Source organism: Anolis carolinensis, chromosome 6 (assembly GCF_035594765.1).
Source record: "Anolis carolinensis isolate JA03-04 chromosome 6, rAnoCar3.1.pri, whole genome shotgun sequence".
Classification (NCBI taxonomy): Eukaryota; Metazoa; Chordata; class Lepidosauria; order Squamata; family Dactyloidae; genus Anolis; species Anolis carolinensis.
In genome coordinates, this window is record NC_085846.1 from 94278143 (window position 1) to 94306082 (window position 27940).

The window sequence follows — 27940 nt, forward strand, 5'->3', positions numbered from 1 at the left end:
GTTAGGGATGCTGCAACTGGACAGTCTGCATTGAGCAGGGATTGGACTTGATGACCCAGGAGCCCTTTCCATTTCCATCACACTGAAGATGCAGAAGCCATGCTAAAGACCTTAGTCAAGGGATTAGAAAGAGTCCTAGCACATATTTATTTTTAAAATTACATATTTATTTACATCTATGAAATGTAACACAGTGTTTGATTACAAACATTACATGGCTTAAATTTCAGATATTTGGTAGTTGAAAAAAAATGCATTTTTTTGTATTTACAAAAACTGGAGAATACTGCATACTCTTGATTTTGAAGTGGGTGGTCTGAAAGAGAAAACAAACTAGGGCTTGGCACAAACCCAGCTTCACTCAGTGGGATGTAAGAATGAAGCTTTCAGCCAGCATCAATTGGCTTTTGAATGTAAGGAGTGGCTACATTTCTAACTGACGCAGTGTCTGAAGTTGTTCTCTGTGATAATTTTCAATCTTCTTTTCAGCTTCTTCATCTAGTACTTTTCTTAAGCATTCAATCAGTTCTTCCATTCCTTCACCAGAAATTGCAGATATGGGAATGATATCTCTGAACTTAACAGTGAGTTCTGGAATCATATTTACTGGAAGCAAATGCATATAATCTGAAATTACATACATTTACAATTAATATTAATATATTAGAATATATAGGACAATAGAATTGTAAAACTGTTTGAGAAATAATTTTAAGAAATATAAAGAAACATGCAAATGAATTGACACAAACTGTTTAGCAATCTAATCCATGTTTACATCCATATTTTAAGCTTGGATCCTATGTACTAGAAGATCCACTGTACATTATTGAATGTATCAATCACGCACAGGCTATTGTTGTAAGTTTCATAAACTGAAATCTCTACATCTCTGATCCTGTCCTTGGACTGAATGCTTTAACACAGAAATGTAAGTACTCATTTCTCCTGGTAAAAGAAACTAGCTCTGTATTAACATAAAGTGCATCTGCTTTTCATTTGTTTCAGCTTTCATTTTGGAACATTCAGAATATAATTTTACTCTAGCTAGATACAGATTGCCAAACATAAAGCCAGAAAACCTCCAATCCCTCAACTAACAGACAAAGAGGGGGAATTGTTCCTATTTCAGCAATACAATACACTGTGGTCTCATTTCTTTTTACCCGTAAAATAGTTTTTTAAAGAAACTGTTTCAAAATACAATAGCTAGATTGAAATATCCTTCTTCTTACAAAATAACTAAAAAGCTCTAGTGGTGAATTTCGCATTTTGAGCTGGAAATACTGTATAATGATTACCTAATTTGATTTCTTTGAATTCAGCTTTTCTTGCTGCCTTACATATCAGCTAAACAGCTGCACAATTTTAGAGTAGATTAACTGAGGAGAGAGATAATCTGACAAACAAAAACACAAAGTGTTTGTTTGTGTGACTTACACAGTGATGTGTGAAAAGAGAAATGATGACACTACTGCTGCTACTATTCACACATAAACACACACCAGTATGCCATAATTTATGTATGTATATGAAGGAGATAGACTGAAATGTTAGGGATCCATTACATGATTTATGGTTATGCTGCGCAAGTCAGTTGTACAGATCTATATGCAAATCCTCTTGATGCATTAGCATCATCATGTGTAAAATGTAGGGTTCATTCGGAAACTGTATAGAAAGCATGAGACATACTGGTATAAGTAAGATGCGCACATGCATCAAGCATGAATAACTCCATCAATACCGTAAAGTGTGGTTAACATTATACCTTCCAACTGGAATCTAGGCCCACTTTTTAACCCTTACAGGTCACATGGGGTTATGTTAAATGAAGATCACCACAATTTGTTCCACTTTACAAGATCACTGCCAGAAGTGGAACTTTCTACAAACACCAATTCCTCGTTGCTTTGTGAAAAAGAGCTCTATAAAGCTGGGTTTCTGTGACTTTTCCGGGCTGTATGGCCATGTTCCAGAAGCATTCTCTCCTGAGGTTTCCACATCTATGGCAGGCATCCTCTGAGGCTGCTTGCCAGAGATGTGGGTGAAACATCAGAAGAGAATGCTTCTGAAACATGGCCATACAGCCCGGAAAACTCACAGCAACCCAGTGATTCCGGCCATGAAAGCCTTCAAGTTTATAAAACATCTCACCTTCAGGCTTTTGCAGTTGTTCCATAAGTTCATCCAAGTTTTCTTTGGCATTGGGCAAGTCCATTTTATTAACAGCAAGCAATGCAGGTTTAGTGCAAAGTTCTTCTTTGTACAATTCCAGTTCCTTTAAAGAGATATTAGATTGCAATTGTAAAATACTGTGTGAAGAAACTCTTCATTTTGAATATCCATCCAGACACATAAACATTGCTTTCATTCAGTGTCTCAACCTGGGGTTCTTTCTGACCCAATATGAATTCCTATATCCCTATCAGTGTTTGTGGATGCAATAAGCATCCAGAATCATATAAAGTAGAGCTAAAACTTGAAGTACTGAAAATGGACCCACAAAAAAGGATCAGTAACCTTACCTTTGACAGTAGCATTACAGTTTCAAAGGCTGTTCTGAATGGTGCTGAAGGAGAAAGCCGAAATCCAGATACATCAACCTGGAAAATTGGTCAAATGTTTTTTCACATTATAAAATGGAGGGCGACAGGAGATAAGAGGGAGGTAGTTACATATACATAGCAGTTTTCTGCTATGAAATTATATACTAATATTTCTGAAGAGTTCCTAAGTCACAAAAACGCTTAACCCACTTGCATATTTTTCTGTGTTCCATTGCTATTTGTATATATCCATTCCATGCTCCTAGAATGGTTTCTTTTTATCTTGTTAGAATTGACTGGAACCACATTATAAGTATCCACCTTTCCTTTTACTAGCTGTTCAATTCACTATGAATAATTCCTTGATTTTCTAGTTCTGAAGAAAATTTTATAGATGATGGGCCAGCAGCATTTATAATAAAAATGATATGGTTTCTTTTAGGGATCTGTGGCATTTGCTTACTCCTGCAGAACAAGTTTCCAAAACTCTTGAAAAATTCACACTGGAACAGGTGAATAGTGATACATGTTAATGGAAGACATATCTCTACAGATTATTCAGGAGGATCTGGCTTTCCTTGATCTCACTGTATAATCGCTACATGATTTGCAACATCAGCAGTGCCATGGCATAATGACCAGATGTCCCAAAGTGCCTATCCTAAGTTACTTCTTTGGAAAAGGTTTAAATTAAAAAGGTCAACATAAAACAGACAAAGAAGCCAAGTACCTATGTCTTCTTACCACAAAAAGTAGCTGTTTTGTTCTTTCCACATGCTTCAGGAATTTGTGTCCTCTTCCTTTATTCACATGGGCACCTTCTATCAGTCCTGGAAGGTCAGCAACTGTGATCTGGATATGAAGGATAAAGAAAGCAATAAAATGATTTTTACATTATATTTTTGTTTTAAGTAACTTTTGTTTTTAATTGAAGCTTTTTAGTTATTAATTTCTATTGTTTTACAATATGTTCTTAGCCGCTTATTTTTTCTCAATTCAAGTTGTAGATATATGCATAAGACAAGAAGAGCACGCAAATATACTAAACACTATATTTTAAGGTAATCCCCTAGGTATCTGAGCATATGGATATCATCTCGTTGAGATTTCCTGTGATCTGTGCAACCGGCAATTCTGAATGAAGCCATTATCAACTAATTTGCAAAATTCAAAGGGACATACAAAGAGTCATTGATAATATTATGCTTTGTCTGTTCTGATGCAGTGATGGAGATGGAAAAATATGCTTATCAATTTTGATTTTATATTTGCTACAAACATTGATAATTCTGTTAAGAGGTTTGTATGGGTACTTAATGGCATTTCAAAGAGTATTTTGAAAGACCACACTGAGATACTCCAAGTAAAAACTAAAAGGACAAGCGTGATCCCAGGTTTTCATTTTGTACAATCTTTTCAATGAAGATTAAAGCATCATCTGCTAGATCTGTTTCTTGCAGGAAGAAGAAAAAGCACTTTTATACACATCCCATGTGTGACCTTTGTTGTCAGATGCTATCAGACATCTCTTGATACGAACCTTTTATCTAAGAGAAATACTTCCGACATTGCACTCCTGTTCCAGCTAAAATTTTAGCACATCAAAGCAAAACTTAGGTTGTTCAGAATCAATCATTTAAAACTCTTGTGAATGAACATGGTTCAGAATTCCTCATTAAAACCTAGTAGTGTAGACTTTGCATTGAAGATATAATTTTCTTGCAATGGGGCATGTATAAATTGTTTTAATAGAACAGGATTTAGGAATCTACAGAGAGATGGAGAAAATAAATCTGAAGAGAATCTATTACACAACCCACAGCTTTACAAAATTTAATACTGTAATGTAATGCATTACTTAAATTAACCTGGTAGCTGAGAGATACAACATTACCTTCTTACATAAAAAAAACCCTGAAGAGCTTATTCTTTAAACTAATGTTTCATCTTTATGTACTCATGTACTGTATAAGTCCAGAAAATTTGACTCAGAAAACCTAGGCCAACGTATCCATAAGTCAGTGTAAGTACTACACCTTAACTCTTATCCCCTTCCTTGAATAGAACAGCAAAAGACAAGACTCGGGACAAGACTCAGGATCTACACAATAGAATTAATGCAATTTGACACCACTTTAAGTGCTATGTATCAATGCAAAGGAACCATGGGAGTTGTAATTTGGTGAATTACCAGCACTCTCTGGCAGAGGCAGCTGAAGTAAAACTAAGGGCCTTTCCAGACATGCCCTATATCCCAGGATCTGATCCCAGGTTTTCTGTTTATCCCAGATTATCTGGGGACTCATATAATCCAGATTAAAGCAGAAAACTAGGATCAGATCCTGGGATATAGGGCCTGTCTGGAAGGGCCATATGACTCCCAGACGGCAGCCGTGTCAAAAGTGTGATGAATAGTAAAAAACAAAAACAAAAAACCAACACAATTCTAGGTTACCTCTATTACTTAGAGCAGTAGATCATAAGTTTGCCAATCTAGTTTTTATACTCATCAGCAACTAGAGTCTCTCCGTATTACCAAAGATGACATGGGCAACGTCTATGACAACATTGTTAATATGAGATAAACTAACCTGTTTGTGATCAGGATATTTAACTGTTCCAAGTTCAGGTTTTATTGTGGTGACTGAAAAGTAGGAAAAGGTTAGCTTTGTGAAGAATCTAACACATATGTCTGCAAAGAACAATCACAACCCAATTCGTATGTCTGGGCCTCAATCCAATTACCATTCCCAAATGAAGTGGGCTCACTGACTATCACCAAAAAGATAAGTCAAGCCTTTTGTAAATTCTACAGATGCAGCCCTTTCTCTAACACAACCTCTTCTCTAGAAGTCAAAAGAATATATAGAAACAGCTGCTTAAAAACAACAAATTACAACTGTGCTCTGAAAACCTTGGTAGTGGACAGATATGACCCCAATTCAGCAAGGTTTTTTGTGTGCTGAATTGGCTTGTCTTAGACCATACTGAACATTTAAACTCTCCATATTACCCCCATCTCAAGGCAATAATTCTCTACATTTTATTTGTGTCACTTCCAAAATGGAAGCACAAGATTCAGAATCATGTGAAATCAAGGTGCTGCTACTAATACATAGATAATACTTACTTACAAGGGTATGCTGCAATCTCAGGAGTGGCGTGTGAAATTTTAGTTAGCAGAGAGGACTTCCCTGCATTTGGAAATCTGAAATAAAATACAGAATAATCACTCAGAATTATATCAGGTCATTTACATGTAGCAGAGCAATGAAGCCCTTCCTTGTCTGTATATAAAAATGTATTTAATTTGTAAATATTGCTTTGATTAACAACAATACAGGTCTCATAAGTCTACTACTGTGAAGAAGTCAAATTTATTTGCTTGTTTAAAAATATCAGCAGTTATAAAATTACATACATTTCAATTATACATCTTTCAAAATAAGTCATATCCAGATACTATTACTGCAAATTAACCTTGTCAGCATTACTGATAATATTTCAAGAGAAATTTTGCTTTAGGGAACAATGTCTATTTCTGTTCACGTAACTATAAAATGGCTCTTTGTTGTATTGTTACTGCCGTGTCTTTATTGGCCTAGCCTTTTTTTTCATAAAATTTGTTTCCCAATACTTTTCTAGTACTTTTCTACTGAGATAGTTGTTGAATGATGATTTACCTTTTGGAGAATCTTGATGGGTTGATACAGATCTTAGCTTGAGCCACCAAATAACAAACATGTTGACTTTATTTCCTGTCAAGTACCATCCATAGCACGCCTAAATCATTCACTCTAAAATAATTGATCTATGTAGGAACGCCTTAAATGCTAAGCTATTGTATCTGCATGATCAAAATTTGCTCCTCTTGTATTTAAGGAAATTGGCAAAATCTGACAGTGCTTTTCATTATCCAATGTCAGCAGAACTGGGAAAGTTATGCCATAGTCCCCCCCCCCCCCCCCCCCCGGAATCTCTCAGAAAGTATCAAGCTCCTGGAATTATTTTATCTGATTGCTTGAAAAACAATTAGTCAATAATATAGAAAACTGCAGAACTGTCCAAAGAACTTTGAAAAGTATCTCACTTCATGGGATATGAGAAGAGAGGATAAAAGGGATTATTGGATGGGGGCAAACAAACCATTAAATAGGCAAACCTGTTTAACTGGGGGCCAAACACATCATTATTACTGCTAATAACTGGAAAGTCTACTTCTGTGTCATTTAAAAAAATGACTCTTCCTATGTTGTGGTTAAACAACATGGGAAATTTACTGATGAATGCTCAACGATTTCTGGAAATATCACCTTTATGTACCTGTCAAATGTCTTCTTAGCACAAGATTTGGATATTACTCAGAAAGAATATCCCACAGCTTACATTTTATAAAAGGAAACCATTTTTAAAAATATATATTTTTATAAAAAGACAAATTGTCAATTTTTTTCAACCTAGTTTTAAACATAACCATTAAAAACAAAGAAAACTAATTAAAAGAAAACAGTTCAATATGACACGTTGAAAAAATTCTTACCACATAAGGACTAATAAAGGGTTTGTGGGAGAGGTTTTTGAATACTAATGAAATTGAGATAACCCCAAAAGAGGAATTTTAAAAATTGTACTTGAACAGGAATAATTTTATAATACAAGAGCCAGATGCAGTCACTTTGAAATTTATGCATGGCTGTTGTTTCAGTGTAGCTGAGTATAATCTTGTGCCTTCCACCTTTTATAAAGATAGCATGGCTCATGTGATATCTAATGAAAAAGCACTTATTTATACACAGAGATGCAAAAGCCAACTCAGACTGAGATCAAAGCATAAGCTTTCAAAGACTGACTCAACAACTCAGATGAACAAAACAAATGTATGTCCATTCACCACAATTTCTTCCCCTTTTCATTTTGAAAGCAACTTTGAAATCTGATGCGGAAGAGGAGGCAAAAGCACTTCTTTATTTTGACAACAACTTTGAAATCTGATGTAGAATCAGTAGGAAAAGGGGACAAAACACTTCTTTGGATATCCATTACTTCCATTTTAGTTGCATTTAAACTATTAGTTTGCTCCTGTGAAAATCCTTAAAAAGATTCAAGTTCTCAGGTCCAACCATTCAAAAGCTACCAAAGCATGCAGTAACAACTAATAACATGAATAAGTAAAACTGAAGTAGTATTTTCACTTCAATATACAAGTATGATTATTGAAACTCCAGAGTACAATATTCAGGATCTAAAACTCACCCAACTAAGCCAACATCTGCTATCAGTTTTAGATCAAGATGAATCATGTGTGCTTGGCCTTTGGAGGGGAAGAAATTTGTTACTAGGCATCCACCAATACCTCCACGTGCCACTAATAGTCTCTCTCCCGGTTTGTTAAGTTCACCTAAAAATAAAGATTGTACTTTAATCTGAAAATCTGTTTTCAGAAATATACTTTTTCCTACTATATAGGCACTTCTTCTACCCTTTATACTACTTAGGCATTAGATATGTTTAGAATGCATCAACACACACCAAGAAATGCACAATCTTGCTACCAAACATATTACAATGTTTTCTTCCCACAAAGCTAAAAAATTAGCTGCATAATAAAAATATGCGTAAGTTAAAAATTATATGGGAAATCCTGTAGCTTCCAAAAGTGTTTATAAAAATAATATTCATATCAAGATGGATATAATCCGTTTAAGGATGGACCCCACTGAACAGTCGAACTCATTTCCATGAAAACATGAACATTACACAAGTGAACATGCGTCAGTTTAGACAAATATAGTATGGTCTGTTAATCAACATATTAGACTGCTTCTGAGAATTATCTATTAACTGTTCCTAATCATCTGCAATAAATACACATGCAGTCAGCAACAGCTGCAAGAAACCCTTGCAATGCTTGTCAACATGTAGGTCTGGGATGTCCTAAGACAGTTGAAGGCATTCGCTACCAAAGTCAGTATTTACAACGTGAGAAACTGAAATTAAATTCTCAAGATGGGGAGGAGGGAAGTTTCATACAAGAATGAATCATAACAAAACAATAAAGTTCATTCAAATTGAGTATGTGCATACCAAATTCTTTTTAGACACACATCTGTCAAACTTCCTGATCAATTACAATAACATAATGTAAAGGGACAAAATATCCTTACCAAATATGTTCCCATCATCTGTCGTGACTGATATTCCCAGAGGCACATTTACTTCGCTATCTTTTCCACTAGCACCTTTCAGTGCAGCAATACTTGAGGGATAAAATAAAATAAAAGTCACAACACTACTTTCTAGGAAAAGGAACAATTTGACCACACTAAATTTCATTCAGAGAAAAATACACACCTGCTGTTGGCTCCTGCTTCTGCAATAAACCGTTTGTTTGGATATCGATCTTTAATTCTCTTCAAGGTTATTTTTTCATTAGCCACCAGCCAGACATCACCACCTTTTCCTCCTTCTCCACCTAATCGAGGATAGCCCATTCCACCAGTTCCTCCTTTCACGTAGATCCTTAGATCATCCATAAATCTGCCATACTGTTAAAAGGACACATTAGGTTTAGGGATAGAAAACTGTGCTTTCTTCCCCTTAATGTGATTGAGCACCATTCTTTTGGGGGGAAACACTATGCAACGCCTGTTGAGTTTCTTATGATCATCTGAGGGGGCCCTCCTCTCGATTCCATACCCGTCCCAAGCACGGCTGGTGGGCATGAGAGAGAGGGCCTTCTCTGTGGTTGCTCTGACTCCTCTTCCCTCCCCTCCCTTAAAAATATCTTAAAACTATGGAGGAGCAGATGAATATTGGAAAAAAAACCTGTCCCCTCCTGACTGCTTTCTTACTAAGGGATAACACACTGTAGGGCCACTTCATACCTATATGTTGTATCTCCATCTGAACAGTACTGGGTTGCACTTTAGGAGGCCCAAATGTCACCTCTCCCATAGAGCTTATTTTATGCACTTTTCATTATGATCTGTATTTCATTGTTTTATCATGTTATGTTTTTATGTATATTTGCTTCTGTTTTTATGATTGTATACAGTATCGAATATTTGCTGTTTGTTTGTATCTTCAAGGAGAGAGGACAGGTTAAAAATTTTATTATTGTTGTTGTTGTTTGTTCTGTTATTGGTTACAATGCCAATACAATACAATACAATTCTTTATTGATTAGTCACTTTTGACCATATCAAAACATGTAAAACATACAATACGTACAAACTTACGCATACATACACTAAAACCATGTAAAGATACAAAACATCCCGACCTGCGGCCTAATAACCCGCTCCTAGATAAGTGTACAAATACAGAGTAAAAAGGTTAAAATTAGTATTTCCTAAGGTAAGGTTTGAACGAGGACAGGGGTAAGTAAAACAAGTGTCTTGTCCATAGTAAATTTTAAGTTTGGATTTTGTTAATGGTAATAATGTGTCAGCTCTCAGCTTCCATCTTCTCACGAATGGCCAGCGCTTTTTGCGTAAAAAGAGTCAGTTTTAAAATAGAGTTTTTATCTGAACCCTGTAGAAGGATATGCAGTTTCTCCTTATTCTCTAAGTGAGTATGATTCTCCAGCAGAGGATCTAAATAGAGAGATCGAATCCTGGTATAGTAGGGGCATTTTAAGAAAAAATGCTCTGAGTCCTCTACTTCTGCATCTACTTCACGACACCCACAGGTTCTCTTCGTATAGGGGATATTCTGATGTCTACCTAGCTTGGACTTAATGTCGACAATGCCACTATATGTCATATTGTTAATAATAATAATAATAATAAACTTTATTTATACCCCGCCACCATCTCCCCAACGGGGACTCGGAGCGGCTTACATGGGGCCATGCCCAGAACAATACAATATAACAAAATATAATAGAACAACAAATCATAGCACATTAAACAACAATAAAACAACAACAATAAAAGAAAATATACACTACATTAAATAAGATCAAAAGAACAATAAAACCAAGGGCAGGCCACATGAACATTATAACTTTGTGTGTTTTTTTTAAAAGGAAGGGATCGTCCTTGCCAAATTAGGACTGTTGGGAGTTAACAGGCCAGACTTTAAAAATTCCATACTACATTTTAAATATATAAAACTGACAGACGTAAAAGCAAGAAAAGAAAGCATAGTTAATGAAAAAGCTATGGATTTAATCTGAATTGTTTTTAATACTAATGATGTTTAATACTGTTTTAATATTTGTATATTTTAAATTGAATGCTGATGTTTTTATGTTGCACTGCTTTGAGCTTCCTGCAGGAGATAAAGCAAGGTATAAATAAATATAATAAGTTATAAAATATCTCTCTGCATATATAATATCAATATAAGGTAAAGGTTTCCCCTGATGTTAAGTCCAGTCATGTATGACTCTGGGGGTTGGTGCTCATCTCCATTTCTAAGCTGAAGTGCCGGCGTTGTCCATAGACACCTCCAAGGTCATGTGGCCGGCATGACTGCATGGAGCGCCGTTACCTTCCGGCCGGAGCGGTACCTATTGATCTACTCACACTGGCATGTTTTCGAACTGCTAGGTTGGCAGAAGCTGGAGCTAACAGCGGGCGCTCACTCCGCTCCCGGGATTTGAACCTGGGACCTTTCAATCTGCAATATCAGCAGCTCAGTGCTTTAACACACTTCGCCGTATACTGCTTCCCAACGAAGGATTCCCCCAGGCAGGAAGCAGCCAAGCTTTGATGCTGCAAGTCTATTCAATGCTAATCAAGGTGATCAACTGCAACATTCACACTTGCTTCAAGAGTTCTTTCTCCCACCCTGGACATTCCACAGATATATAAACCTCCCTTGCCTAGTTTCCAACAAACCTCACAACCTGAGGATGCCTGCCATGATGATGAAACGTCAGGAAAAAATGCTTCTGGAACATGGCCATAAAGCCTGGAAAGCTCACAGCAACCCAGTGCTTCTATTAATTCAACCCTAATATCAAAACCTACCGTTAGGATATTATTCCATTTTAATGCCAAACAAAAAGGAGGAAATCATGGTCTCCCGGCACTTTAAAAAGTCACAATTTATTTTCTGATACAATATGTCCATTTCAGTCGATTAAGACCAGGCAGAGGGAGAAAAGGCAACTGAGGGTCGTACTAACCTTCCTGAGTAAGGCTCGGGTGGCCCAGACCATGCTTAGCACAAAGCACCACAAAGGCCGTTCTTGCGCTTCAGGAGAGGGAAGAAAGTGGCGCAGGGTAATGACGTCACATATCGCCCCGCCCACTTCGGAAGCGAGCAGGAGAACATTGGAGGAGGAGGGGCGAAGCATTCTCTGAGGAGAGAACGTTCTGTGCGTCAGCGACGGGCGGAAATGGGCGTTGCTTAGCAACGGAAGGCTGACTCTTCTTAGCCGTCACCACGCACTTTAGTGGAGTAGCTTCCCTGCGTCTGGCCGCTTTGACCTGATGTATCAAGAACAAGAGAGGGTGCATCGCCACCGTAGAATGAATGCCAATTGGGCACTACTTCAACTGCCATGGCTCAATGCCATGGAGTCTTGGGATGCGTAGTTTCACAAGGACTTTAGTCTTCTCTGCATGACAGGCACTGCAGACTACTAATCCAACCAGAGAAGTTAACCATAGCTGAGCACTTGATGAACCAACCTGGACACAGCATATTATTTGAGAACACAGAAATGCTGGACTACTCTAACAACTATCATATCAGACTACACAGAGAAGCCATTGAAATCCACAAGCATGTGGACAATTTCAACAGAAAGGAGGACACCATGAAAATGGAACAAAATATGGCTACCAGTATTTTAAAAAACCTCTAAAATTAGGACAGTAAATAAAAAACAACACTCAGAAGACAGGGGAATTCAAGACATGAAACAATCATGGTCAGCTAACACCTCCCAACAAAGGATTTCCCCAGGCAGTAAGCATCCAGACCTTGAAGCTGAAAGGCTTCAAGGCTAATGCTAATCAAGGTGCTAATTGCAACATTCACACCTGCCTCAAACAGACAAGAGTTCTTTCTCCCACCCTGGACATTCCACAGATATATAAACCCCACTTGCCTAGTTTCCAACAGATTTCACAACCTCTGAGGATGCCTTCCATAGATGCAGGTGAAACATCAGGAGAGAATGCTTCTGGAGCCCGGAAAACTCACAGCAACCTGGTGATTCCAGCCATGAAAGCCTTCGACAACGCAAAGTTCTGGTGCCTTAAAAACTACAGCTGCTGTGATTTCATAACATTGAGCCATGGCTATTAAAGTGGTGCCAAAGTATTATATACATATTATATGCATATTATATATGTATTTTTGATAATAATAATATAATTAATACAATATAGTACTAATAATAATACAATGGAATAATATATAATATATTGTAATATAGTGATACTAACATTAAATATAGTTACAACTGATAATATATAATAATATATAATTATATCCTCTAAGGATGCATGCCTTAGATGCAGGTGAAACTTCAGGAGAGAATGCTATTGGAATGTGGCCATACAGCCCGTAAAACTCACAGCAACCCAGAAGATTAATTTTGCAGAAGGTTCATCCCGTAGTAGAGAAAATGATGTGATCAAAGACAAGAAACATCTGCATATTAAGTTACCACTAGATGGAGTAACACAAACCTATATGTATTGGAAGTTAAATAAAAGCCGATAGATTGAGAGACAGCAAACATCGCACTCCAAAGAAGAGATGAAGCTCACTTACCAGATAAATGTAATTTCCGGTTGCTTGAGAGTTACTATTAAAAATAGGCCTAGCTAATACTATACCAGGCATGGGAAAACTTCAGCCCTCTAGATGTTTTGGACTTCAACTCCCACAATTCTTAACAGCTGGTAATTACAGTAATTAAAAGCAAATAAAGACAAACTTATATGATAAACTTCAACTTACAGTTTAAACATTTCCACTGAAACTGGTTTTATTGTAATTATAGGTATTATTTCTTCAACATTTTTCCAGTTGCTTGAGAGTTCCAGTTAACAGAGTCTACTGTACTGTATAAACATTTCCCCATAATGATTTTATTTTTTTCATTGTAAGTATTGTTTTAAAAAAACAAAAAACAATAACAACAGAGTTCCAGTTGTGTGAGAGTGTGCTGTATATGTACACCATATGGAATCGTAGGATTTTCAGTTTAGGAAATAGTAATTAAATTTTTGGCCAGAGAGCTCTTGGTCCTTATTAAACTACAAACCCCAGAATGGCACAGGGTATTGCCATGGTAGTTAATGTGGAATGTAGCACTATAACAGTGCAAATGAATTACATACCATAGTACTATAAAAGTGTAAGCAAATAAAGTAAATTGCACCAATACTGTTGCTTTTCTCATTAGTCTTGTAGAGATTTGCTTCAAATTGTGTTTAGGATTTTTAATGTGTAGTTTGGTGAGACACCAGCATTCTTGACAGAGAAGGCTAAAGACCTTGTATAACTACAACACCCAGCATTCTGTTGAGCCACAGCAGTTCACGTGGTGCCAAACTGCATTAATTCTACACTGTAGATACACCTTGTGTCATCTTGGCTTATGTCTTCTTATCGCCCCTATCCAGCCTAGCCAATGACAATGGATGATGCGAAATGTAGTCCAAAATGTACGGAAAGCCAGATTTGCCCAAAGTAGCCTAAAATATATTCACTCAGAAGTAACAGAAACAAATTAGCCAATGTCTTTAAAGGAATATTGGCGTACAGAAATAATGACTTTTATATAGTACATCACCCTTTCCAACTTTATATAGTACATCACTCTTTTCAGCTTTAAAGGATTATGGAGCAAATGTTTCTGTGTTTTATGGCTATAATAGAGAGTTGTTTGCATTTATAATGTCTCCAATAACAGTTGTTTGTCTATTTAAGCAGTTTAGGGATTGCAAGTGGCAATTGCATGTCTCATGCTGATTTTTGGACCTCTTAATCATCCCAAGAGCACTATGATGGCCTTATATGGAGTTAAACCAATCAAGTCCAGTCCCTTTCCCTGCTGTTTGTTTAGACAAAACAGTCAGTTTATGTCCTTCACACGCAGAAGGAAGTGATTATTTCACTGGTGATGCTGTAATGGCTGTAATGAGGCAGTGCTAAGTACTATTAGCTTCATTCTGATAGCTGATCCTAACCTACGATAAAGGAGATCATATTGATTTGAAGATGGCATCTTCTCAGTGGGATTTATGTGTTGAGAGTACAGCTACAGACAGACATGTTACTAGTACATAGGATGGCAACCTATATATCACTCATAAAGAGGCAGAGAGAAATAAAGAGAAAAGGTAGAAAGATTCCCCCAGATGTGTGTATACCAATTTATATTTATAGGTGTACATTTGCAAATAATTACCAGAATTTATATACTGCAACCCACCATGGTAGAGAGGACTCTCACATGTTGATCTATGTGCCTGCTCAGATGGGTGACGTCTGATGCCAGGGTATTAAATGTTGTTGGGCAATTTGAAGGGCTTTGTAGCTCTCTTTTTATATAGATCTCTAGTTTTAGTCTAGGCTTGAACTGTACAGCCCTCCAAAGAGAAGATGCCTTTAGTCTGAACATAGGTGAAAATTGTTTGGCTCTCCAGACTTAGAACTGTATTTTGTAAAATAAAGACCTGGCTAACCTAAACTGGGGTGAATTGAAAAGGAAGACAACATGCCAAAGACAAGGCAGGCAAACTAGCACAACTGTGTGCACACAACCAGTCTGTCTCCCCACATTTAGCCTGTCCCTTGCTACTGATGGCTAAAATCTGTCAATAGCTTCCAATCCCGCAGTGTTCTCATTTGCTTGCCTTGTGTAATTAGTCCGTTCTCCTTCTGTGCTGGCATGCTAGTAATAAAGTGATGTCACAGGTCAGGATTCTCCTTCTCTCAAACGCCCCATCTACACTGCCATATAATCCCGTTTTAGAATGCAAAATGCATTGAACTGGATGATATGGCAGTGTAGATTCATATAATCCAATTCTAGGCACTTCAGTCTGAATTATAGGAGTCCGCACTGACCATTACAATGCAGTTCCAGTTGGATTATATGACAGTGTAGATGGGGCTCCACTCTCCCCACCTCCCCCACAATATTCCCAAGCTTTTTATTTAATATTTTATTGCAATATTTTACTTTTTTGGTTAACCATTATTGTAAAATTGCTTTAAAAAAGAATAAAACAAACACAGCCGCAGAAATGTGGGTATGCAGGGTTATGAGGTTATGCAGAAATATATATTGCAGGACTATTGAAATAGAGCAATTTAAAGCAACTGCATATAGTAAGAACCAGATTGCAGATAGCAAAACCTGAAGCGCGGATACCAAGTCCCAATAAGCGGATACCAGCACCAGCCGTGGGCTGTCTGTGGATCCATATGTCTGGTGAGACGAAGAAGCTAACTCAATATTCCCAAATCAAGAAATCTCACCAAGTTGAAGAAGAAGCCACTGAGGTATTTTGTTCAAGTCAGATGCAGTGATGCCAGCTCGTGGTAATCCACCAAAGGAAGTTGAGATGCCTTAACAATGAAAAACAGACATTTTTATACAGTAAAATTTTGAAATTCCTGCTCCCACCCCAGCTGGAGCCGGCTTTCCTGTGATTGGCTGAGCCCCATCGATATCATGAACAGCTGAGGGAGGATTCCCTGCAGATGTGGGACTGCGGTACGCACCGGCCAATAGGAGAACATTCCCTGCTTCCAATGCAGATTCCTGCTCTCTAATGGTTGACAGGGGCTAGGTTAGTTTGGGAGACAAAGGATTGCAAAGTACAGTTGAATGAACCACCGAGGGACAGAACAAAGAGGGCCATCAGGTCCCATGTATGTTATGGAGTGCCTTTTATGTATGTGAGTTACCCATTAAGGTGGGTCTGGCACCCATGGTACCCATGTCCATCGTGTTTCCTGTGGGGTATTGTCCAAAGTGATGGGATTAGCAATCCAGTCCTGGGAAAAGGGAAAATGTCTTTGTGGAAAATGGGACACGATCTTCTTAGAGTTGGGAAATGCGATGCCAGGTGATGAGTGTCTTTGTAATGGCCAAGTAGCTGCACAAAGGACAGGCGGCCCAAATCCCGGATTCCTGTAGTCCCCTGCACAACTAAAGTTATGGGGCCAATAGAGATGGACTGGTTCGGAGATGATGGGTGATTGAATCTTCATAGGGTTGTTGTATGTTTTCCGGTCTGTATGGTCATGTTCCAGAAGTATTCTCTCCTGAAGTTTCACCCACATCTATGGCAGGCATCCTCAGAGGTCTTTATGATTGAGATGATGCCCAGGAAAATGGCTGGAGGGGATTTACTGGGCCATGAGGTGCTGACGAAAGGTCACCAAGGTCGTGATTGGTAGCATACTTCTTCAAAAAGCATTTTATATGAAGACATAAAGTATATATATTAAAAGGGATACACAATAGTGGTCCAGTGGAAACTGGGGGCTCCCACCGAGGGAACCAGGACACCCACCAGGGAAGAGGGTCAGTGTGGGATTTGTTGGGGTGATAGGGGATGAATTATAAAGGGAAGGGGATGGAAAGAGCCCCACTCCAAGGTCTGTAGGGGCAGTGGGGGCCATGTGGCCGCTGGGCCAACTGCAGGAGGTGAGAACAGCAGAGAAAGGCACAGGAGGCAAAGAAGAAACACAGAAGCAAGATTGGAGGGTAATGCACCGAGGTGCACATTTATTGAGGGGATAAAATGTAATAAACTAATCAAAGGGGGAACGATTGTACCAGAGAGTCTTCCTGGTGCCAGTAGCTGCTGCTGGGCTTCTCCATACCTCTAGACATTCGCAAGATGTTCGTTATTAAAATAAAAGGCACATGCCAGCTTATCCCCACTGTGGTCCTTGTGAGATAATTTAATATAAATGGACCTGGGGGGGGGGGGGGTCCAGGCTCGACAACACTATGAATTGCGATAATGAAGGTGGGCATCCCAGTATATATTTGGTATCAATGATTGCATGACTTGCAATCATTGTTGGGAACCAGAATTTTCTTGGCACCAGGAACTGCCCATTTTCTCTCCCTACACTGTGTGCATCAATTGTGTCCTTGAAGGGAACAAGCTAAGAAGATGAGCTGAGGTAAAAAGTGTTCGTTAATTAAAACAATGGACACAAAAAGGATGTAAGATATTAAGCATATGCAATGATATATATGTGCTTTTGATTAATTTTTGACTAATTTTGACCAACAGTGCATAGGGGCGCTATTTTGCAGTGGCTCTGATCCTTCCTAGAGGACCGTTCCCAGAAGGTGTTATTGGAGGACACCTGCTTGGCCCTGCTGCCATTGTGTTGTGGGGTCCCGCAGGGTTCAGTACAGTTCGCCATGTTGTTTGACATCTACATGACGCCACTGGGAGAGATCATCCCGAGTTTTGGAGTTCGATTCCATCTGTACGTAGATGATGTTCAGCTCTACTACTCCTTTCCACCTACTGCTAAGGAGGATGTTCAGGTCCTGAACTGGTGCGTGGCAGCTGTGACGATCTGGATGAAGGCAAACAAATTGAAATTGAATCCAGACAAGACAGAGGTACTGTCATGTATCATGTTCCACAGTTGACAGTGGTTGGTGGTGTCAGGCCTAGCAGGTGGTGATGGAAGAGGTTAATGTAAATCTTAGTTCTAAAGGGCTGCGTAATCTGTAAGTAAGAGTTACGGGTGAAAGCAATGAAGGGTGGAGGCATGCAAGTGATAGATTGCAACTGGATTTTACTGGATATAAGGAGCTAGCATGGAGACTGAGCTTTGGATGAAAAGTATTTGTCCTGTCTGGTTGTGGATGCTGCTGGAACCAGCTTAAAACTTGGCTGTGCAAGCAGGCATTTGGTGAATGATAGCAATATGCAAGCAGCTACAGGAAACCACGGGGTCGATGCAATGTCTAAATGCCTTAATGTTTAATGTTCTATGGTATGTTTGATTATTTATATAGTTTTAATGAGTTAAGTTATGATTATATGTTATTGCTTTTAGGCTTGTAATGATTCTTTTATATGGATGTGAGGCATTGAATCTTTGCCATTTACTATGTTGTGAACCGCTTTGAGTCCTCCTTGGGGTGAGAAAAGCGGTATATACTGTAAATAAATAAATAAATAAATAAATACACTGAACCCTAACCTAGAAAAGTCTCAAAGGGCGTATTTGCATTGTTTTAGCTATAAAAGTAAATGTAACGGCAAACCCATGAGTTTGTGGGTTTCCCTCCCTGTTTTCTATCTTTTTACTTTTTTTCCAAAATATACCTTTCTCTCAAGAACAAGAAAGGCCTGATTATTGCCAGTTTGGGTTTTTTTGTTTTTTTTTAAAGGCACCTTTTGACAAGTTGTGGTGACAGTGACAGTAATCTGAAAGTATAGATTTGTCCTAAGGAAGCGAGGAAAGATGTAAAAGTGGTAGAAATGCATTTAAAATCCATGACTCTTTCCTGTATGTTTTGTAAATCTAATGGCTTAGATAGCATGGAGATAACGTTTTATATGTATCTAAATCAATGAAATGAAATCCCTTTCTCCCCTTGAAGCACTGAAATTGAGGAAATAATTATTGGTTCTCTTCAAGAGATGCTCAGTGACATTTCTTTGACCATAAATATGCCCTTTTCCTGCCTTGTCCCCTTCCTCTTCTACAATAATGACGCCATTGTTGTGGCTTTGGGAACATGACATTCAGTTTCTTGTAAGACACAAATGTGGTAGTTACTCAAGCGAAGAAATTTGACTCATGTATGAAAAGCCAGTATAAAGTTTGTTTTTAAAATCCCTCAATTGTTAAGAACAGTGTTATAAAATGCAGGAAGCAGATCTTTGTTTCACCATTAGTTGTTCATATAAAGCACCTGTAATGAAAACCCCATGATGCAGAAATTACATTTTGTTTAGAGTGTATTCATCAAGTGCTTCCAAACCATGACTATGCCGTACCTTTGGGTAAAAAGCAAAATGAAATAATACTATAGAAATGATATTTACATCCGCATCGCATCAGTGAAGAGCCCTCAGTGGCACAGCAAGTTAAACCACTGAGCTGCTGAACTTGCTGACCGAACAATCGGCGGTTCGAATCCGGGGAGCAGAGTGAGCTCCCACTGTTAGCTCCAGCATCTGCCAACCTAGCACTTCGAAAACATGCAAATGTGAGTAGATCAATAGGTACTGGTCCAGCAGGAAGGTAATGGCGCCCCATGCAGTCATGCCAACCCCATTACCTTGGAGGTGTCTACAGACAATGCCAGCTCTTCGGCTTATAAATGGAGATGAGCACCAACCCCCAGAGTTGGACACTACTACACTTAATGTCAGGGGAAACATTTACCATATACATTGTGCACTGTTGCCAACAGTTCTTTACCCAATATACCATGTAAACTGATAAAATATATACTTGTTTGTTTTCTGTCTGTTACGACTTATATATACATTTTTTTGGTGAAATTAGTATTTTTTCGCAATCTTCTATCTTATATAAAAGAGTGATGGAATCACGGCAGCGGATAAAACAACAAAACTACAGGCCCCCCAACCTTGAAATATGACAACACAACCCATCATCCACGGCTCTAGATTGATACAACAAAAAGAAAAGAAAAATAAAGTCCTAATTAGAGGGAGAGAAATAATTGTTTTTATTCAATTGCTGCCAGTTAGAAGGCTAAATTCTGCCCACTTGGTCTCCTAGCAACCCACTCAGCCCAGGGGACAGGGAGAGTTAGGCCTCACTTAGGCCTCTTCCACAGATTATCTAATTTGCACTGGATTATATGGCAGTGTAGACTCAAGGCCCTTCCACACAGCTATATAACCAATTTATAATCTTATATTATCTGCTTGGCACTGGATTATCTTGACTCCACACTGCCATATAATCCACTTCAGTGTGCATTTTATACAGCTGTGAAGAAGGGGCCTCATATAATCCAGTTCTAAGCAGATAATATAAGATTATCAATATACAGTAGAGTCTCACTTATCCAACATAAACAGGCCGGCAGAACATTGGATAAGTGAATTTATTGGATAATAAGAGGGGATTCAGGAAAAGCCAATTAAACATAAAATTAGGTAATCATTATACAAATTAAGCACCAAAACATCATGTTATACAACAAATTTTACAGAAAAAGTAGTTCCATGCGCAGTAATGCTATGTACGAGGGTTATCCAGAAAGTTCATGACGTTTTGGAATTAAAAATAAACAAAGTATAGGAGAAAACATTTACCATATTCAGTTGGAAGCCAGACCCAAATACTAGTTCTCACCATAGTCCCCACTGAAATCTAGGTAGTTATCATAGCGATAAAAGTGTTTGAAAAGCCCCCCCCCCCCCCACCCAAGATTCCCGCCTGGCTTGCGTCCTGAACCAGGCTGGCTTCCCTTTTCTCAGCTGTCAAATGGTGCGCTCAGCTTTCCGCACGATCTTCCTCGATCGCTCTTTTGTTTTGCAAATGCTTGTAAGGAAGGTTTTTTGGGACAGGAAAGGTGTGCTTCTTGCAAAACCTTAGAAGAGCACCTTCTTTGCAATACAATCTCTAAAATCAGAACACTAAATAAAGAACAACACTCTGAAAACAGGGGAATTCCACACAGGAAACAATCACGGCCGGCTAACACCTCCCAACAAAGTATTCCCATCACCAAAGTCTGTCAAATCCTCTGTTTTCTGAGGGCCACAGACAGTAGAAGCACATAAAATATCGCAAACAACACCACCATCAGTTAATTTAAATACTATTTGGCAGAAAGTGTATAAACCTTTTTTAAAGTCCTTGTTCTGGGTAAAGACATCTTTAGCTGATTTGCTCATTTATATGAGGACAAAACCTTCGATGAGAGTTGATAGTATCGGTGAGGACAAAATCCATCTTTATTCAGTAAAACTCAGAAGCACGTAAAGTCTGGTTTTATGGGCACAGTTTCCTGTGTAGATGAGACCCATTTAAACACTGTGGGACACTGAGACCTTCTTCTGAGTAAACACGCAGAAACTTGTACACCTCTTAGCAGGTCAACTGCCCTGAATGCTATTGATTGGGCTATACATGTTGTCATCAATGGAAGAAGTGAACGGAAAGAGCTGGGTGGCACATTGACTCAGAGAAAATGATGTGGATAGAAGGCGGGGTTATGTGACTTAAAGCCCCTCTCCTCTCCATTTTCATTTGTTAGAGTTTATTACCGTGGATGCTGTTTCTGCTGCTCTCATTATCTTCCTCTGCTGTGTAATCTCTGTTCCCTTGATCACAAGCAGCAGTAGCTAGCTATCCTCTCCAGACAAGCAGCTCCAGACTTCTGAAAGCAGTTGGAAGAGCCTTTCTGCCTCCTCCTCCTCTGTCTTCAGGTGGCCACTCAACCCAGACAGCTTCTTCTGGCAGAATACTTGCATTTAAGGCTAAAATCTCAGTAAGTACAATTCCCTCCATCCAATAGTTACTCTCTTAAAGAAGTACTGTATTTTATTTACTGAACAGTGAGGACCTGGATTCCAGAAGAACTTTGTTGGATCAATCCTATGAGTGAGTCCCAAGATTCAATGGGGCTCATGCCCTAAAACATGTCTTTAGGATTGTAGCCTTAATTTGCTTTTGCTCTTTGATAACTAAGCCCGCATCAACACTCCATTTTATTTGTTGGAGTTTTGTGTCTTTGCAAATGGGTTTTTATGTCTTACTGACAGATTATATGAGGACAAGAAAATACATTGTTCTATTGCATATGCTGTGACTGAGCTCGATCAGAGTCATAGGTCTTGCATATTTGGAGGATGCTAATTTGTGGAAGGCAAGGACAGAAGCAAGATCAGATATCCTGAACAATGATATATATTGACAAATATTGATTTCAAAGTGTAGTTCTATAAACACTATAGTACTGGTGTGAAATAATGTCATATTCCTTACAGATTATGTAGCCATATGTGCACTGATGAATAGGTGTGGTCTGAAGCATTTCAAAATGAAATATTCCAAAAGTTTTGTAACTGGTGCCCGTTGAACTTCTTCTTGTTCACAAGAACTCTATGCTAGGGAAAGAGTAATAGAATCCTAGAGTTGAAAGAGACCTTGTGGGCCATCCAGTCCAACCCCCTGCCAAGGAGCAGGAAAATCGCATTTACAGCATCCCCCACAGATGGCCATCCAGCCTCTGTTTAAAAGCCTCCAAACAAGGAGCCCGCGCCACATTACACGGCAGAGAGTTCCACTGCTGAACAGCTCTCACAGTTAGGAAGTTCTTAATGTTTAGGTGGAATCTCCTTTCCTGTAGTTTGAAGCCATTGTTCTGCGTCCTAGTCTCCAGGGCAGCAGAAAACAAACTTGCTCCCTCCTCCCTATGACTTCCCCTCACATCTTTATACATGGCCATAATGCCTCCCCTCAGCCTTAGCTGAGTCTGACCTGAGAGGTTTTCCCTGGCTAAACCCATATGTCAGTCAAAAAACTGAAGCGTGAGTTTAAGCCATTTTCTATTTTCTAGATCTAACCATGATAGTCTTCCTTCTATGAATTTTCCTTGAAACCCCACATTCCCAGCATTGTAGAGAGGCATTGCAAATCTTGAACTCATGTTTCCTCCTTTTCTTCTTTTCTTTGGATGTCTAAGTGGTACAGTAGAGTCTCACTTAAACGGGTTGGCAGAACCTTGGATAAGCGAATATCTTTGATAATAAGGAGGGATTAAGGAAAAGTCTATTAAACATCAAATTAGGTTATGATTTTACAAATTAAGCACCAAAACATCATTTATACAACAAATTTGACAAAAAGTCATACAATACGCAGTAATGTTATGTTGTAATTACTGTATTTACGAATTTAGCCCCAAAATATCACGATATATTGAAAACATTGACTACAAAAATGCATTGGATAATCCAGAACCTTGGATAAGCGAGTCTTGGATAAGTGAGACTCTACTGTATTTCTAATGTTCACCAAAATTTTATTTTTTAAAAAATTTATTTATCCTGTTTATACTCTGCCTTTCTGTACCCCGAGGGGGACTCAAGGCGGCTTACACACACCATTAAAAACAATACAAAACATAGGCTTAAAAAATTAAATTAAAAATTAATACATATTAACATTTAAAACATTGCATTCAATTGAAATCATGCCATCCAAAATCGTAGTCTGAAGCGGTTCTGTAGTCATAGCACATAATTCCACATCTACTATTGCACTGCACTGTTATCTGAAAGCCTGATCCCAGAGTCAGGTTTTTACTTTCTTTCTGAAGGCCAGGAGGGAGGGGGCTGATCTAATGTCGCTAGGGAGGGAGTGCCGCAGCCAAGGGGCCACCACCAAGAAGGCCCTGTCTCTCGTCCCCACCAGTCACACCTGTGAAGCAGGCGGGACCGAGAGCAGGGCCTCCCCAGATTATCTTAATCTTCGAGGTGGTTCATAGGGGAAAATATGTTTGGACAGGGAAGCTGGGCCGGAACTGTTTAGGGCTCCAAGTTTGTCTACTGTGTTGGTCCTTTAGAAGGCTTTCCAGGAATTTTTCTTGTGTAATGACATAATGAAAGAGAGTTCCTGTGATTTGATGGGGAGGTATTTTGGGGGTATGTGCGCAGGGTCTCCAGAAAGACTTTTATGGGGAGGGAGGGCACTCAGAACCAGAAGGTGGAACATAATTAATGTACTTTACCTTCAGGCAAAGTACAGTGAAGAATACCACTAAAGGAAAGCAGTTAACCATTAGACTACTATGTGGCTAATGCCAAAATTAATAAAATAAATGTTATAACATTTTAAACAAAAAATAATATATCAAGGAAAATGGGGCAAAATATAAGACCCTATTAAGTGAATACAAAGATATATATAAATAAGGACATATCTGATTAGAAGCTCAAGAGGAAAAACTACATAGAGGTCTTGGTGGCCCTGATGCTTGGTGCCCAATGATTTTGGGGAGTTTAGGTCCCCAATTAAGCTTAAACCCATCTGCCACCCCTGTTCTGTGGTCCATGCGCCTGTGTTGCCTGTTTGTGGTTATGTGTGTGTGGATTTTGAAAGAAGGGTGCATTTTGCCTGAGTGTTTCATGAGGAAAGTAGTGTTACCCAATTTTATTTTCCTGAGAAATTGATATTTTTACATCACACAAAATCAAAAATGTGATTGACTGTTTGTGATCCAGGCCTAACCTCTGTGTGATACTTATATTTAGGAATAAACAACATATCTTTCAGGAGAAGTCAAGCCTCTGTAGGAGTCATTTTGTGGTGATGCTCATGGCAGATTGTCAAATGTATATTTTGTGCATTGGCATGAAATCAAAACTGGCTAAGGTAGGGTTAGAACATTATTTCACAAAGTAAAGAATACTAAGTTTTATGAACAATGGGTGACACACACAGGACTTAATTTCCTCAATTTTCTTCTGTCAGCAGCTCCGTAAAGTGGATTATGCTGAGAAACTTAACGGGCCAGAATTAAAATTCTAATTAAAGGACTTTTCTTGATTTAAGTCCACTACTCCTCAATATGCCACTATATATTCTGGGGTACTATCTTAAAGGCCATAAAGTGACCTTTTCAAAGCTCTAGAAAGAATACATTTTCTGAAAATACATGCATGGGTTAGATGTACATGACTGTGACTGAAGGTACTATTACTCATGACGCTGACTGGCAACAAGACCATGAAGAGCTTTGATTGCAGTTTAATTGTTTACAGCAGAGTATAATCTATTTCGGTAACACAGTGTTCCAGTGCTTAACATACGTCTAAAAGCCTATATTTGAGTGACTCCTGAAAACAGCTACATAGGAAGTTGCCTTGTACTGAATCAAAGGTTTGGTTCATCAAGGTCAGCATTGGAGAGATGGGTATATTGTAGTTATCCAGAACTGGGGATGTTGGTGAACTGCTTGAATAACAATGCCTGTCTCTCAGCTTACATTTAATATTTTCAAACTCTCTAGCATTTCACAGATGAAAACTAGGACTTGGGTGGCATCCAGAAATAATCCCATACAGTTACCAAGGAACAACTGATGATGGTAGACAATAGAGGTCAGTAGCCAAGAGGCCTACTGACCTCCTTTGTCTACTATCATCAGGTTTGCTCAGTTTTTTGATGAATTAACTAGCATAGTTGTTCCTTGGTATCTATGTGAGATTGGTTCTGGAGGTCTCCATGGATACCAAAACCCACTGATGTTCAAGTTTCTACCTTGACCACCAGTGGCCAAATGGAGCCCCTGGTCGTGCAGCGGATTAAACCGCTGAGCTGCTAAACTTGCTGTCCAAAAGGTTGGCAGTTCGAATCCGTGGAGTGGTGTGGCTCTCACTCTTAGCCCCAGCTTCTGTCAACTTAGCAGTTTGAAAACATGCAAATGTAAGTAGATTAGTAGGTATCGCTTTGGAGGGAAGGTAATGGCGTTCCATGCATCATGCCGGCCATATGACCTTGGAGGCGTCTACAGACAACTCCAGCTCTTTATCTTAGAAATGGAGATGAGCACCAACCCCCAGAGTTGAAAACGACTAGACTTAATATCAGGGGAAAAGCTTTACCTTTACCTTTACTATCTAAAATGGGATATTTTCTTTTTCTGTCCCTTACATTACCAAACACTTTTCTAATTAGTTATATGATCTCATGATATGTCCAAAACATGATCATCTCAGCTTGGTTATTGTTGGCTTCTAGGGAGAGTTGGGGCTTGATTTGGCCATTATGGCTGTCTAAAGAATGCCTCCACATTTCACATTAGCTGTTAGCTTTCAGAACCACACATAGAAATCTGAAATACTATGGCAAGATTAATGGAACTAGGACTAGCAGCACTTCTGGTTGGGAGAACCCATACTTGTAATACCGTACAACTGCAGACCTGTCAAGATTTTGCTACTGCATAGTTCAAAGTTTATAAAAAGAGAAGGCTGAACCATTTGTTTGTATCATTTTCAGGTATCTCTGTGCAACATGGGATTCTCAATGCAAAGATGGTTTCTTCAACTGGGCTGTCTGTTGATGCTGAATTTAGTTAATGGCAATACAGACTATCATAATGGAGCCCCTGACAGCCTGGGAGAAATTGATAATTCGTGCTGGGAAGCCTCCTCTCATAAGCTGATGGAAATTAAGAACATTAGGGCAGCAGACACAGTCACTGCTCTCTGGAAATTCATGATGTTCTTAAAAGAGTCCTCTACGCCCAAGCATAATGATGTCTTCAATGATTTAGCACAAACTTTCTGGAATATGTACATAGACTGTTTGCTATCCAGGTCTCATGGAGTGGGCAAGAGACAACTAAGATTCTCACGCAACACTTTAACAAATGCACAGGAAACTTCAGAAGGTATTTCTTTTCATATTAGCCTGTTAAAGAATCGTACTGTTTTGTTCTCCTTTTGTTTCAGTCAGATTAAGCAAATAACTCCTTATTTGTTTCTTCCTATATTTCTCAACATATTATGGCTAAGGAGTTAAGAGTTATACTTGAGCATATAATATCTAGATCCTATTGCACCACGAAAAGGATAACTTGTCCCAATCTTCATAGCAATAGCATTTGTATTTGACAGCTTGGAACAAAAAAATGAAATAGGGAAATAAGACCTGTTTGCATTTGTAAACATCTTTCCTTTCTCTTTCTACAGGTGTTGCAAATTTCAACAGTAGGGCAAGGAGATAAAACTATCGAAGACATCAGAAGTGATGCCAAACTAAAGGAAGATGGCTGACTTTTCAAAAGCAGATCTTTCACTGTGAATGTTTCTGAGAACTATTTCTTGTGATCTTTTTGATTATCTTCTAATTTAATATGCATGTTCCAAGCAATCACTACAAACGTGGTCACTTTTCTCATCAATGCAATGCAAATGTTTTAATTTATTTTGAGTAAATTACTTGTGTTCTCTCAGGAAAATCTATGTTTAAAATCATTATCATATTTTTGTAGACTTCTTTTATGAGCAGGGGAATTCTCTTATTTTAAAAACTGCTAAATTCAGTAGAAACTCAATATATTTTTTATACACTAACAAATTGCAGTACAGTAACAACAAATGTATTTTAATGTTTCATGAATGAGATTCGAGTGTACAGAAAACCAGAAAAGCCTTTGCAAGTCCAAGGAATTGGTTGATGTAACTTTCTGTGCAGTCCTTCAGTGTTGAATTCGATTATGTTGGTTATCACGAATTAAAATATTTTTCTATGCAGTCAAAACTATTAAAATTGTGCTCTTATTCCTTGGATATTGTCCTTGATACTTGTTATATGCATAGAAGGAAAGGTCTTGGACATAAAAACTCTGTCTTTAATTTTATAAAACAAACTGAGGAGAGTCAAACACTTGCATGTGTAGAGTACAGGCAGTTCCCAAGTTA

The 27940-nt window shown here is 38.5% G+C and overlaps 2 protein-coding genes across 2 annotated transcripts; one reads left to right on the forward strand and one right to left on the reverse strand.

Annotated features, from left to right (window-relative positions):
- Positions 1 to 145: 145 nt before the first annotated feature.
- On the reverse strand, positions 146 to 11839 carry gtpbp10 (GTP binding protein 10). The gene is made up of 10 exons (XM_003221966.4): positions 11686 to 11839; positions 8901 to 9094; positions 8714 to 8805; positions 7803 to 7947; positions 5684 to 5757; positions 5141 to 5193; positions 3294 to 3401; positions 2529 to 2606; positions 2158 to 2281; positions 146 to 627 (listed from the first exon to the last, which is right to left on the reverse strand). The coding sequence occupies exons 1-10, from the start codon at positions 11716 to 11718 to the stop codon at positions 425 to 427; spliced, it is 1104 nt and encodes a 367-aa protein (XP_003222014.3). The 5' UTR covers positions 11719 to 11839; the 3' UTR covers positions 146 to 424.
- A 7310-nt stretch (positions 11840 to 19149) lies between these two features.
- On the forward strand, positions 19150 to 27799 carry fam237b (family with sequence similarity 237 member B). Its single transcript, XM_062984305.1, has 3 exons — positions 19150 to 21996; positions 26514 to 26907; positions 27209 to 27799. The coding sequence occupies exons 2-3, from the start codon at positions 26529 to 26531 to the stop codon at positions 27241 to 27243; spliced, it is 414 nt and encodes a 137-aa protein (XP_062840375.1). The 5' UTR covers positions 19150 to 21996; positions 26514 to 26528; the 3' UTR covers positions 27244 to 27799.
- The last annotated feature ends 141 nt before the right edge of the window (positions 27800 to 27940 follow it).